The 14,129-nt window shown below is 41.5% G+C and overlaps 1 protein-coding gene across 1 annotated transcript in view; it reads left to right on the top strand.

The window, feature by feature from the left end:
• Window positions 1–14,129, top strand: part of CEP89 (centrosomal protein 89) — a 67,644-nt gene that overhangs the window by 22,114 nt on the left and 31,401 nt on the right. The window contains exons 6-9 of the mRNA XM_081807892.1: window positions 2,354–2,382; window positions 3,847–3,889; window positions 5,386–5,604; window positions 7,861–8,209. Of these exons, the coding sequence (XP_081664018.1) occupies window positions 2,354–2,382; window positions 3,847–3,889; window positions 5,386–5,604; window positions 7,861–8,209 (640 nt within the window). The remainder of the gene's footprint in view (window positions 1–2,353; window positions 2,383–3,846; window positions 3,890–5,385; window positions 5,605–7,860; window positions 8,210–14,129) is intronic.

The following is a 14,129-nucleotide window of genomic DNA, read 5'->3' as shown; positions in this document are numbered from 1 at the left end:
GTGGAAGGAGGGGTTGTGTGTTTGACTTTTTAATGTTTTATATGTTCAAATATATCTGAAAGGAAACATACCCAGTTGATAACCATGGTTACCTCTTGGGAGGGGAAAGGTTCAGAGGATTAGGATCATGGGGGAGTTTTGATTTATCTGTATTACTAGCATTTTTGACAGCAAGACTATGCTCACATGGTGTGGCTTCTCTATGAGGATGGGGGTGGTGCCTAACGAGGCATCCTGTACACAGTAGGATGCCCAGGATGGGAGACTTTTGCTGTTATTTGAATAGCTTATACCACTTGTCTGGCAGACTGTAGAAATGAGAAGGGCAAGGAGTCTGGAAATGTTTTTGAGAAATGATCAATGAGAAAACAGGAAATAAAATATATACCCAGAGCCCAACATACTGTACATACATTAAGTACCAAAGTGAACTTGGGTGATGCCGATTCTGGCTCTTTTTTCTGAAAAGTTGATGACTAAGATACAATAGAGATGATGATTTTCTTTAGAAAACTAGGTGAATTGCCTTTTTTTTTTTTTTTTTGATATTTTATTTATTTGACAGAGAGAGACACAGCGAGAGAGGGAACACAAGCAGAGGGAGTGGGAGAGGGAGAAGCAGGCTCCCCGCTGAGCACGGAGCCCAATGCGGGGCTCGATCCCAGGACCCTGGGACCATGACCTGAGCCGAAGGCAGACGCTTAATGACTGAGCCACCCAGGTGCCCCTGAATTGCCCTTTTTAAAATGTTTTATCATGAGACCTTACAAACGTACAAAAGTAAAGAAAGTGGTCAGCGGAAATCCCTTGTGGCTACCAGCCACCCTCTATTGCCAGCAGCATTTTGCCATTCTTACTCGTGAATCCCCTGCCCTTCCCCAGTTTTGTCTGGTGAAGAATTTAAGGGGAGAGACATCCAAGAGTTCATTAAATATGAAGGCAGTAGGTCTGATGCAGAATTGTAAGATACCAAAGCAAAGACTATTGCAAAAATAAATAAACAATAAAAAAAAAGAACAATAAATAAAAATGCAAAATCTTGGGGTGCCTGGGTGGCTCAGTCATTAAGCGGCTGCCTTCGGCTCAGGTCATGGTCCCAGGGTCCTGGGATCGAGCCCCGCATCGGGCTCCCTGCTCAGCGGGAAGCCTGCTTCTCCCTCTCCCACTCCCCCTGCTTGTGTTCCCTCTCTCGCTGTGTCTCGCTCTGTCAAGTAAATAAATAAAATCTTTAAAAACATAAAAATAAAAATGCAAAATCTTTTTGTATCAGTTTAAACATTTGCTCATCAGATGCTCACCTACTGTGTGCCAGAGATGACGGAGCCATGGGCCCCTCCCCTCCCATCCCATTTGCAGGGCAGGACGTGCAGCTGGGGAGCTGTAGTCCGGGGCGGAGGCGCATGGCAGAAGTAGCACAAAGGCCAGGAGAGCAGTCAACATTGCTGGCTGGAAAAGGTGGCAGGTAGAGGAGGCTTTGTTAGGCCGTATTTGGGAGGACAAGGCAGGATTTCAATGGGTGTGCCAGTCTAAACTGCCCCAGGACATTTGATCAGATGTTTAGTTGCAGATAGTGAGGCAAGATGACATTTCGGTCAAAAATGATTTCTTCAGTGGTTGTCATTCAAGTGTTGGTACAAATTGTAATGAACCAGGAAGTAGATTTACAATCTTTTATGATTTTTGTCCATGTTTCTGAATTCTGTTGGATTTTGCATATTTGTTTCTAATTTATTTTCATCCAGTTATTTTTGCTCTGTAAATTGACTGTAGAAACTAACAACAACCAACTTTTCACAATGACAAAGGGCACAAGGCACACTAGGGCATAAGATTACCCTCCTCAGGGAGTGCCTTCATCCCGAATGTGTATTTGTAAATGGAGAATAACTGAGCAAGATTTGTTTGCTTTTGTATCGCCAAGGTGGTTTGCTTCAAGGAACAACTATTTGTCTGACCAGGTCAGATGCTACTTCTAGGCAGAGAGGAGTGGAGCCTTGGCATATCTGGGGAACAGCGGGTGGTACATTTGGGGCACATTTGGGTAATAGGGGATAGGGCCGTGTTGGAAAGGCAGGGAGGGCTCAGAGTCACTCCCAAGGACTTGGCCCTGGTTCTGTAATCATGGGAGCTACTGGAGGTGCTCCCAAATTAACAGAAGAGAGATGAGCAGTTCAGTGAGGCCCCCTGCCTTATCCGGACCAGCTTGCTGTGTAACCTTGCGAAGGCTGTCCCCACCTCGGGCCTTGTTCAGCTCATCGGTAGCAGGCAAGTTCCTATGATCATGCTCTTCTGAGTTGTCAGATGTCTTTATCTGCTTTAAAAAAAGTTTTCTTCTCTCTTTTTTTTTAATCAGATGATAAACATTCTGTTCTGAATTTAAAGGTAAGATTCATTTTTTTAAAAACCAGTTTTCTCAATAAATAGAATTTCCTCCATGATTTAAAAAAATTTTTTGTGATTTATTGAGGGAGGGGGGACACCTTGCCTTAAGAGTCCTTTCCCATTAAATGTTGTTTGTTTTTTTTTTTTAATACTTTTGAGGGGCACCTGAGTGGCTCAGTTGATTAAGTATCTGACTCTTGATTTTGGCTCAGGTCATGATCTCAGGGTTGTGAGATTGAGCCCTGCATTGGGCTCTGCACTAAGCACAGAGTCTGCTTAAAATTCTCTCCCTCTCTCTCTGCTCCTACCCCCCCAAACACGTGTGTGTGCACATGCGCCTGCATGTGCATGCACTCTCTCTCTCTCTAAAAAAAAAATAATAAAATAAAATACTTCTGAAATATGAAGAAACTCAGATTTTCCATAGTTTAAAAATGAATGTAATGCATTGAGTGGTTAAAAATCACATATGTAATTTGCAGAATGAATAGACTAACAAATTTGCAAATGTGGAAATAGTTTTTTCCCTTTTTTTGCAAACATGGAAATAGTTTTAACTTAGGTTTTAATCCTTCAATGTCATAGGAATTTAAAAATTAAAGATTTCTCAGTAGAGTTCATTTATAACCTTATTTACTTTTTCAGCAGAAATTAGAAACTTAATATCAGACCGATGTGTAATGGAAAAATGAACGATGTGCAATGGAAAAATGAACAAAAGTTCATAGCTTTCCCTTTCCTCTAACTTTTGGGTTGAAAAGAAAGATCATACTCTTTTCTCAACCCGACTTAGAAATGTGCTTCTCGGGGCGCCTGGGTGGCTCAGTTGGTTAAGCGACTGCCTTCGGCTCAGGTCATGATCCTGGAGTCCCGGGATCGAGTCCCGCATCGGGCTCCCTGCTCGACAGGGAGTCTGCTTCTCCCTCTGACCCTCCTCCCTCTCATGCTCTCTGTCTTTCATTCTCTCTCTCGCAAATAAATAAATAAAATCTTTAAAAAAAAAAAAAAAAAGAAAAAAAAAGAAATGTGCTTCTCTACGGCATATGGGGTCTTTTTGTCTATCCCAGTTAGAATTTGCTTTGTGCATCTCTGCTCAGCACCTGCAGTCCTGTCTCATGCTTCTGAACGTGAACTGATGGCCTGTCCCTCTTGAGACCTACATGTGAAAACACAGTGGCTGAACTCACAGGCAAAAAGTCAGGAAGAAAGCCTGAACAGGACTTCCTTTAGTGCCTCAGAGAAGCCACCACAAGGGCAAGACCCTTGAAGTTTAAGTTTCAGTTAAAAGAAACAATGGATATTAGAGTTTCTAAAGCTAAAGCAGACTAAGAAGTACAAGAGCCAAAGTGAAGAGAAAAAAATGTATTTAAATATTTGATATACGATGACCCAGCTGCTCATGCCAATCCCGTTTTAGAAGATGCTAAGACTCTTAATTCATTACTCATGTTTTTTCTTCCCTAGGATGAAAAACCACCATTATGTGAAAAGCCTCCACCCTCCCCAGGTATTTGCCTTTTGAATTTAATTATGATGAAAAGCTTATAATTTCGGAGAATGCCCAGAATCATCTTGTCTAAAATAAAGGTCACTTTTTTTCCCCTGTAAAGGCTGTTGCTTCTGTCCCGTTACTGAAATTGGGAAAGGGGCACCTGCTGAACTTCCATGTTTGCTCTAAAAGAGAGGGTGTAAACATTCAGACAGTGAATGGTGGATGGATGTCCCCATGGGATGTGCTCAGACACTGGGAGGCCAGTGTCTGCAAATGGGGGCCACTTTGTGTCCCCATCACGTGCCAGGGCCAAGCCCGGGCCGGGAAGCACTCTGGCACTTTTCTAGCTGACCTCTCCTGGCATATTTTAGGCCATAGCTCCCATCTTCAATCCAGTCTCAAACGTTTTCTTTCTGGGATGCCTCCGAGTTCCCCTCTTGTTTTCAGTGGAGCTGTGGAGTTACTCATTTCTTAGACTACCCTTTCATGTCCTAGGGATTGGATAGGATGTATCAAGGGTCGGGGAGGCTTATCTGGAGCCGCCGGTCCTACCGCTAGCCCTTGCTTGCCCCGCTGCGTTGTGGGCCAATCCACTCTCTGGAGCCACCAGTCCTCCCACCCTGGTCTGCTCCCAAGAAGCTCTGCTTCTGCCTCCACCTTCAGTCGGAGGCATGCCCTGGCTGGGGAGCCCATTGTGGTCCTTACCTCCTTTGACTTCTGTCAGCATATCTCTCCATGGAACATCGTTCTCTGTTCTCCTCCAATCTCTCTTGCTAAAACTCCTTCTTAAAATCCTTTGTGACCTCTGGCGTCTCCTCTCCCTGATGTCCACAGCTGCTCGGTGTCTCCAGCTGAGGCCACCTTCAGAGCATGGCCCGTGTCCTAAACTGAGCTCGCCTTCCCTGCTGCATTTGTGTTCCTTGTCGGGCTAAGTGTCTTCCAGACCACAGGTGGCTGTAGGCCTCCTTGATTTGCCCCTCCCTCACTGCCCACACCCAGTCAGCTGCTGAGCCCTGTCGGGGTTGAGCCCCTGAGTCCTTCATCTGTCCCTTCCTCTCTGCCCCCGCTCTGGGGGCCTCCAGACTGGCTTCCCCTCTGGGCTGGGCTTCACTCCCGGTCACTTTCTTCACTGCTAGCCACAGGGGCTCATCTGAGAGTAGAGACTTCTTTTTCACACCTCTGCTTAAAAGCCTTTCCTGGCTCCTGGTGGCCTGCAGGACAGAACCTCCGCTTTCCGTATTATGATATGCAAGGGCCTCGCTGGGCTCCTGCCTCTCCCTCTCCCACCTCTTTCCCTGTGGCTTACTGTGGCCTCGGCAGATCAGCTGCTCTCTCCTGAACTGGCCATTCTCCTTGCAGGGACTGAAGGACCTAGCACGAGGCCTGACATGAAGAAGTGACTCGGGTGGTTGTTTCTTTGTTTTTTGTGTTTTTTTTGTAAAGTCTTTTATAATTTTGATGTAAAATTGTAAAAATTAAAATTTAAAAACTTTTTCTCTGTACCTTTCCAGATATAACTGGTAGAACACAGCAAAGATGTATAGAAATAACCAAAGAAAAGTTCAAGGAATTAAAAGAAGAAAATGTGTTTCTAAGCAATGCAAATCAAACCCTTACTCTTGAACTTAACCTAATAAAACAAGCAATGAAAGAACTACAATTAAAACTGAAAAGAACGGAAAAAGAAAACCGAAAGTTGAAAGAGGCTGAGAAAGCCTCCCCTCAGGAAGGTGGGGATAACTACACAGTTCTTTTATTAAAGGAATAAACAAGAATTCACTAATTTTCTTATTTATTTGAAAGCTAGTATTTTATGTTGTGATACTTGCTTATGTTGTTGTTGATATTGCATTATAATATTTAAGGTTCTTCCATTAATATCCTTGTTAAAATTTGATTTTATCTGCTATATCATTATTATGCCAAAGAAATTCCAATACTTGTTTTGGTTCTTTATGCTTAGCATAGTATCTTACATACATTTCATATCAGTTTTTTATTCCCATGAACAGCATATAAAAGTGCCTCTTCATGAGATCAAGCCCCGCGTTGGGCTCTGCACTCTGCGTGGAGTCTGTTTGAGATTCTCTCTCTCCCTCTGCCCTATCCCCCCATCCCCACTCCCACACACGCACACACTCTCTCACTCTCTCTCTCTCTAAAATAAATAAATCTTTTAGAAAGTGCTGCTTTCTCCACATACTTAGCAGTGATAAGGATTACATTTTCCTTACTAATTTGACAAGCAAAAAGGTCAGGGAGGAAATCCTATTTTAATTTTATTTGTATTTATTTTACTATTGATGAGCTTGAGTATTTTTTTTTTTTTTTATATCTTTGCAGGTCATTTTCTCTTTCATAAATTTTCCCATTTTAATTTGAGATACTGGGATGCCTGGGTGGCTCAGTTGCTTAAGCATCTGCCTTTGGCTCAGGTCATGATCCCAGGGTCCTGGGATTGAGTCCCGCATCAGGTTCCTTGCTCAGCGCAGAGCCTGCTTCTCCCTCTGCCTGCCGCCCTCCCTGCTTGTGCTCTCTCTCTCTCCCTTTCTCTCTCTCGTCTCTCTGACAAATAAATAAATTAAATCTTTATTTATTTTTTAAGATTTAGTTTATTTATTTGACAGAGCAAGAGAGCACAAGCAGGGGGAGCAGTAGAAGGAGAGGGAGAAGCAGGCTCCCTGCTGAGCAGGGAGCCCAATGTGGGCCTCAATCCCATGACCCCTGGGATTATGACCTGAGCCAAAGGCACTTAGCCTCGTGAATAAAATCTTAAAAAAAAAAAAAGAAAAGAAAAAACGAATCCTTTTTTAAAATAAATAAATAAATAAATTGATATACCTTGATTTTTTTTTTTCTTACTGATTTATAGGAGCTCTTTACATGTTAGGGATTTTGGCCCTTTTTCATGTATGTAATGGTTTCTCCATTTGTTGATAACTCAGTTAAATATAGGATATTTTTCTGTTATGACTTATGCCCTTTCAAGTCCTTTTTAACTCTAAGGTTATATAAATAATCACTAATGTTTTGTGTATACATCGATCTATTTATAATATTATGGCCTTAAGAAAAGCATTGTAGTCTTCTTCAGACTCTGTATTTCTTGTGTTAGGCACATTTATTTCTGCAACTTTATATTATTTGTGCTATTACTTTTTGGAATCTATTTTCTGTTATGTTTTCTAATAGGACATTATTATTCTATGGAAAAGTTCTTAGATCTAATAAATTTTCCATTTATCTTATATGGCTTTCAAGGCACATACTGTATATCATCTGAGACAATGATTTTTCTTTCCAATCTAAAGTTTGCATTTTATTTTATTTTATTTTTATTATTTTTTTAGATTTTATTTGTTTATTTGACAGAAAGAGACACAGCAGGAAAGGGAACACAAGCAGGGGATGTGGGAGAGGGAGAAGCAGGCTTCCCACGGAGCAGGGAGCCCAATGCAGGGCTTGATCCCAAGACCCTGGGATCATGACCTGAGCCAAAGGCAGATGCTTAATGACTGAGCCACCCAGGCACCCCTCATTTTATTTTAATTGTACATGCACAAACTTCCAAAACACTGTTGACTATTCAGTGTTAAAGAATACTTAGTAACTTTTATTCATTAATATCTATACAATCTGTCCTCCACTGGTTCTATGAGCCCAAAAGGGAAAAAAGATCAGATGATTGGCAATTTATATAAAATCTTGATCATGGGGCGCCTGGGTGGCTCAGTTGGTTAAGCGACTGCCTTCGGCTCAGGTCATGATCCTGGAGTCCCTGGATCGAGTCCCGCATCGGGCTCCCTGCTCGGCAGGGAGCCTGCTTCTCCCTCTGACCCTCCCCCCTCTCGTGTGCTCTCTGTCTCTCTCATTCTCTCTGTCTCAGATAAATAAATAAAATCTTTAAAAAAAAAAATAAAATAAAATAAAATCTTGATCATTTTGGTGTAAGTTCTTCTAATACTAATTTTTTTTTTTTTCAGTAGTTGCTGCCTCTGAGCTACTTTATCTAAGAAAACAAGCTCAAGAACTGGTGGATGAAAATGACGGGTTAAAAATGACTGTCCATCGTTTAAATGTAGAATTGAGTAGATATCAGACAAAATTCAGGCATTTGTCCAAGGAAGAGGTAATGTTTTCAATTTTAAAATGTCAGTTTTCTGATTTTTTAGGCTTTACTGTTGAATTGCTTTCTAATCTTGAAGGGTTCGTATTTATTATTATTTGGCATAAAAAAAAGCACATCCAAAACACAGTCTTTCTGGGGACCTTTCTGTGTCCTCCTTTCATCTCTTCCTTCCCTTCCCCCTTTCTCAAAAGCAATAAAGACTCTTTGTAAAACAAACAAACAAAACAAACAAAACCTGGGAACAATACAGAAGTATATAAAGTTAAGGAGTAAAAGTCCATGTCAGCGGCTCCATTCTTAGTCCTGTTCCTCAAGGGTATAGCTGTTGTTTGTTGGTGTACCTACTTTAGAAAGAAAGCAGACTAGTTTTCACAGGCCCCCCAAATCACCTAGCTCTCATAGCCAGTGGGACTTCAGTTCATGATTCCCACAGGACTAGCAAACAAAGAAGCAGTTTTGCAACAGGTGTGGGAGCACCCCTCTGTGGCCCCACACTGGGTTCAGCATAGGGGGAGCAAGCAGGAACACCCATGTCCTGCTTTTTCTCTGGAAGGGGTTTGACTGCATACTTTCCCAGCTGCTGCCTGAGGTCTGGTTTCCAAGCAGCCTGCATCTAGGAGCTGAAGACAGTCTTCCCTTTCGGGAAAGTAATGAGTTCTGGTACACCCTCAACTACTGGGAGCCACTAAGAACGAGGACAGTGGCTTAAACAGTCACAGATGTTTGAGAGGCAACCAGGAGCTCAGGCCGGGCTGATTGATGAGGCTCATTCATCTCTTAAGGAGACCAGTCTGTCAAAACTGGGAGAGGTGGGCTGTTTTTCCTAATGCACCAACACAGAAAGTCAAGGAAAATGCAGGAAAAGGGGAGTGTGTTCCAAACAAAAAGATCAGGAACTGATTTTAATGAAGTACAGATAAGTGATTTACTCGATAGAGAGTTCAAAATAACAGTCATAAAGATGCTTACCGAGGTCAAGAGAGCATGAACCAAGTGAGAATTTCAACAGAGATAGAAAAACTAAAAAGTACCAAGCAGAAATCATAGAGCTAAAGACTATACTACCTCAACCGAAAAATTCAACAGAGGGGTTCAACCACAAACTAGAGCAAGTGGAAGAAAGAATCCATGAATTGAAGACAGGGCAGTGGAATTCATCTGCTCAGAGAAGCAAAAAGAAACTGAAAAAGAGTGATGGGCCACTATCAAGTGGATTACAGGGGTCCCAGAAGGAGGAGATTGAGAAAGGGGCAGAAAGCTTATTTAAGAAGTAAGGGCTACAGGGGCACCTGGGTGGCTCAGTCATTAAGCGTCTGCCTTCAGCTCAGGTCATGATCCTAGGGTCCTGGGATCGAGCCCCACATCGGGTTCCCCAGTCCACTGGAAGCCTGCTTCTCCCCCTCCCACTCTCCCTGCTTGTGTTCCCTCTCTCGCTGTGTCTCTCTCTGTCAAATAAACAAAATCTTAAAAAAAAAAAAAAAGTAAGGGCTACAAATTTCTTTTACCTGGCGAAAGAAACAGACATCCAGATCTAGGAAGTTCAGAGAGTTCCAAATAAGAAGAACCCAAAGACACCCACATCAAAACACATTATAATTTAATAACACATATAATTTAATAATTGTCAAAAGTTAAAGACAAGGAAACAATCTTAAAGCAGCAAGAGAAAAACAACTTATTACACACAAAGGAACTCCCATAGGACTATCAGCAGATTTTTCAGCAGAAACTTTACAGGCCGGAAGGGAGTAGTGGTATATTCAAAGTGCTAAAAACAGAAACAAAAAAACTGCCAACCAAGAATAACTGACAAAGCTATCCTTCCAAAATGAAGGACAGGGAGTTTTCCAGACAAGCATAAGCTGAAGGAGTTCATCACCACTAAACCGGCCTTAAAGAGACTTCTCTAAGCTAAAATGAACAGGCAAGTTAATAATAAGAAAACATAAGAGAACTAATAAATTAATCCAACAAATTTGCATGATAAAAAAATCAATATACAAAAATCAGCTTTGTTTCTAGACACTAACAACAAACTATTGGAAAAAGGAATTAAGAAAAAAAATTTCATTTATAATAGCATCAAAGAGAATAAAATACTTTGGAATAAATCTACAAAGGAGGTAAAAGATCTGTACACCAAAAAAATAAATAAATAAAACACTGATGAAAGAAATTGAAGAAGACACAAATAAATGGAAAGATTTTCTGTGCTCATAGATTGGAAAGAATATTATTAAAATGTCCATACTACTCAAAGTAATCTACATATTCAATGCAGTCCTTTCAAAATCCCAATGGCATTTTTCACAGAAATAGATAAAACAATCCTAAAATTTGTATGGAATCACAAAAGACCCTGAATAGCCAAAGCAATCTTGAGAAAGAAGAACAAAGCTGGAGACCTCACACTTCCTGATTTTAAGCTATTACAAAGCCATAGTAAGCAAAAACAGCATGATACCGGCATAAAAACAAACAGACCAATGGAACAGAATTTAGGGTCTAGAAATAAACCCATGCATATATGCTTACTTTATTTTTGACAAAGGAGCCAAGAATATAGTATGAGGAAAAGACAGTCTCTTCAATAAATGATGGAAAAACTGGATGTCCACATGCAAAAGAATGAAACTGGACCCCTATCTTACACTGCACCCCAAAATCAACTGGAAATGAATTAAGGACTTGAGTGTAAGACCCGAAATCATAAAACTCCTTGACATCAGTCTTTTTTTTTTTTTTTTTTTGAGAGAGAGAGAGTGAGCACCAGTTTGGTGGGGGGGGTGCTGGTGGCAGAGGCAGGAGGAGCAGACTCCCTGCTGAGCAGGGAGCCCGACATGGGGCTCAATTCCAGGACACTGGGACCATGACCTGAACCAAGGGCAGACGCTTAACTGACAGAGCCACCCAGGCGCCCCTTGACATCAGTTTTGATGGTGATTTTTTGGATTTGACACCAAAAGTGATGGCACTGAAAGCAAAAATAAACCAATGGGGCTCATCAAACTTCTCAGCAAAGGTAACCATCATCAAAATGAAAAGGCAGCTTATGGAAGGGGAGAAAACATTTGCAAACCACATGTCCAGTAATGGATTAATATCCAAAAAATACAAGGAACTCATACAATTCAATAGCACAAAAATAAATAACTCAATTTAAAAATGGGCAACAGACCTAAATAGCCATTTTTCCAAAGAAGACCTACAGATGACCAACAGGTGCTCAACATCATTAATCAGCAAGGAAATGCAAATTAAAATCATAATTTGCTGTCACCTCATACCCGTTAGCATGTCTGTTATTAAAAAGAGAAGAGGTAGCAAGTGTTGGTGAGGGTGTGGAGAAAAGGAGCCCTCACACACTGTCGGGGGAATGCAAGCTGGTGCAGCCCCTGTGGAAGACAGTGTGGAGGTTCCTCAAGAAATTAGAAACAGAACTACCATCTATTGAGCAATTCCGTTTCTGGGTAGATGTCCAGAGGAAACAAGATCACTATCTTGAAGAGATGGCTGTACTTGTATGTTTGTTGAAATATTATTTACAGTAGCCAAGGTAGGGAAACAGCCCACATGTCTGCCAGCAGATGAATGGATAAAGAAAATGTGATGTATATACAAAAATGTGATTGATATATATGTAATGTGGTGTATATACATACAGTGGACTATTACTCCGCCTTAAAAGAGAAGGTAGTACTGTCATTTGCAACAACACAGATGAACATGGAGGGCAATAAGCCAGACAAAGACAGACAAATACTGAATAGTATCACTTATATGTGGAATCTTAAAAAAAAAAAAAAGTCAAACTTACAGAAACAGTACGGTGGTGGTTGCCATGGGCTGGGGGGTGGAGGAAATAGGGACAGGCTGGGGTACACACTTTCAGTTATGAGTAAGATCTGAGGATTAATGTAAAACGTGATGATTATAGTTGATCATGCTGTATCGTATAATTGAAATTTGCTAAGAGAGTAGAACTTAAATGTTCTCTCTCTCTCTTTTAAAGGTAAATATGTGAGGTGATGGGAGTGTACTTAGCTTGGTGGTGGGAATGCTTTCACAATATAGGCATATATAAAGAGAGAAGAAAGCAGACTAGTTTTTACTTTAGAAGAGGTATTGCAGAATTCAGTTCAATAAACTCACCGAGCAAACCACTGTGAGGAATAACAAGAGGAGCCAGAAGGTCAGGTTCTTGCTCTTAGAGAGTAGTGCATGTGAGGAATGGGGGCGGGGAGGGGGCCCGGGCATCTGACATGTCAGGATACACAGCTGACTGGCTCCTGCTGGGATCAAGGTGGGAAGCCAGGGGCACATCTGTTCTCACGTGGCTCCTGGGAATTCAAGGCAGCTTCAAGAGCTTCTGATTTTAAAGTAGGACTTAAGTTTAAATTTTTAAATAACAGCATTGAGATGTAATTCACATATTCAATTCACCCATTTAAAGTGCACAGTTCAGTGATTTTTACTGTCTTCACAGAACCATGCAACCATCACTGCAGTCAGTTGTAAAGTTCATCACAACAAGAAATTTCCTACCTGTTAGCAGTCACTCCCCATTTTCCCCCACCCCCTGCATTGGCTCCTGCAACCACAAAGCTACTTTCTGTCTCTATGGATTTGCCTGTTCTGAACATTTCACATCAATAAGATCGTCCAACATGTGGTCTTTTGTGACTGACTTCTTTAATATAATGTTTTTTTAACCACAGCAAAAAAATTAAAGTTCTTCGGGTCACATGATCCAAAACAAGCTTCCTAGGCCAGGGCCTTCTGCAGGGCTGTGGGTGAGCCAGTTCTCTTTAAAAAGGATACAGACAGGCAGGCCCAGTGACAGGCCACTGCTTTCCCACACCGTTTTGCCCTGTGCAAATGCCACATTCTCCGTGACAGCCTTCCCTGATTACTCCAGTCAGATATGATCTCTCTCCCTCAAATCATCGCAGACTTTTGTTTGTACAGCTCTTAAGGCAGCTAGAACATTCTATCCTGTACTATGTTTTTGTGTGTAGTATATTATGTTCATTTGTGTGAGAAGACTTCTACCTGTTGTTAGATCATAAAATCATGGCAAACCATTGTGTTGTCATGTCCATAATGACTTAGAGAGTTCTCACTGTTTGCTGAATGAGTGATGAGATGAGGTTTTAAGGTGAATGTGTTACAAGGTTTTTCTTGAAGGAAGAATTATTCCATCAGAGCCATTGCTTCTGGGCCTGATGGAATATAACTGCTACCAGGCTGGCCCTCGTACTGTAAACGACTCAAAAACTAGACAGAACACATATTGATACTATTGACAGATGGCAGGCGGCACGGTGACCTTGGGCAGGAGAAAGATAAATAGGTGCCTTCTGTTGTTTGCCTCTGCCTTCAGTCTGTAGACAGTCTCTTCACAGGGCAGGGTGGAGCACCCGAAGCAGATTAGTATTCAACAAAAGAGAAGGGTGAAACTCCTTGAGGCCAGGCAGAAAACAAGTTCAGGGAGCCGTGAGCCAAACAGTCAGCACTGGGAGACCTGTGGCTTGACAGCAAGGGAGAGAACTTGTGGAACACTGCAGCCTGAGGAAAGAGCCCAGAAGGACCGTGCCTTGGTAGCTGGCTCGCCTAGCCTCTCAGTAAAGGTCACTACAGACCCACCCTCAGCAGGTAAAAAGTGAGCCTCAAAAGCATCAAGTTGATCCATGAGCAATGTACGAGTCTACAAAGAAGAAGGGAAAAAAACAAAAAAAGCCCACACTCTTTAAAGGAAGACAACAAAATCCAGACCCTCCCACATATAACATTGCAAGAGTTCAGCATTCAATAAACAATAACTAGATATGTTCCAGATTTAAAAAGACTGCAAAGACTTGACAACTAAATACAACATATAATACTGGATTGGATCTTTGACCAGAAAAGGACGTTAGTGGGAAAATAGGCAAAATTTTAATATAGTCTAGATTAGATTATAGTATTGCTTCAGTGTTGATTTCCTGGTTTTTATGATGTTACTGTAGTGGAGTAAATGAATGTTTTTAGGAAATATACACTGAAGTATTTCGAGGAAGAAGGGCATTATGTCTGCAAGTTACTCTCAAGCATTTCAGAAAAAACTGTTTATATATATATATATAT

This window comes from Leptonychotes weddellii, chromosome 16, assembly GCF_054177405.1.
Source record: "Leptonychotes weddellii isolate Sample4059 chromosome 16, ASM5417740v2, whole genome shotgun sequence".
Taxonomy (NCBI): Eukaryota; Metazoa; Chordata; class Mammalia; order Carnivora; family Phocidae; genus Leptonychotes; species Leptonychotes weddellii.
The sequence above is the reverse complement of the archived record's forward strand: the minus strand, read 5'-3'. Positions and strand labels throughout refer to the sequence as shown.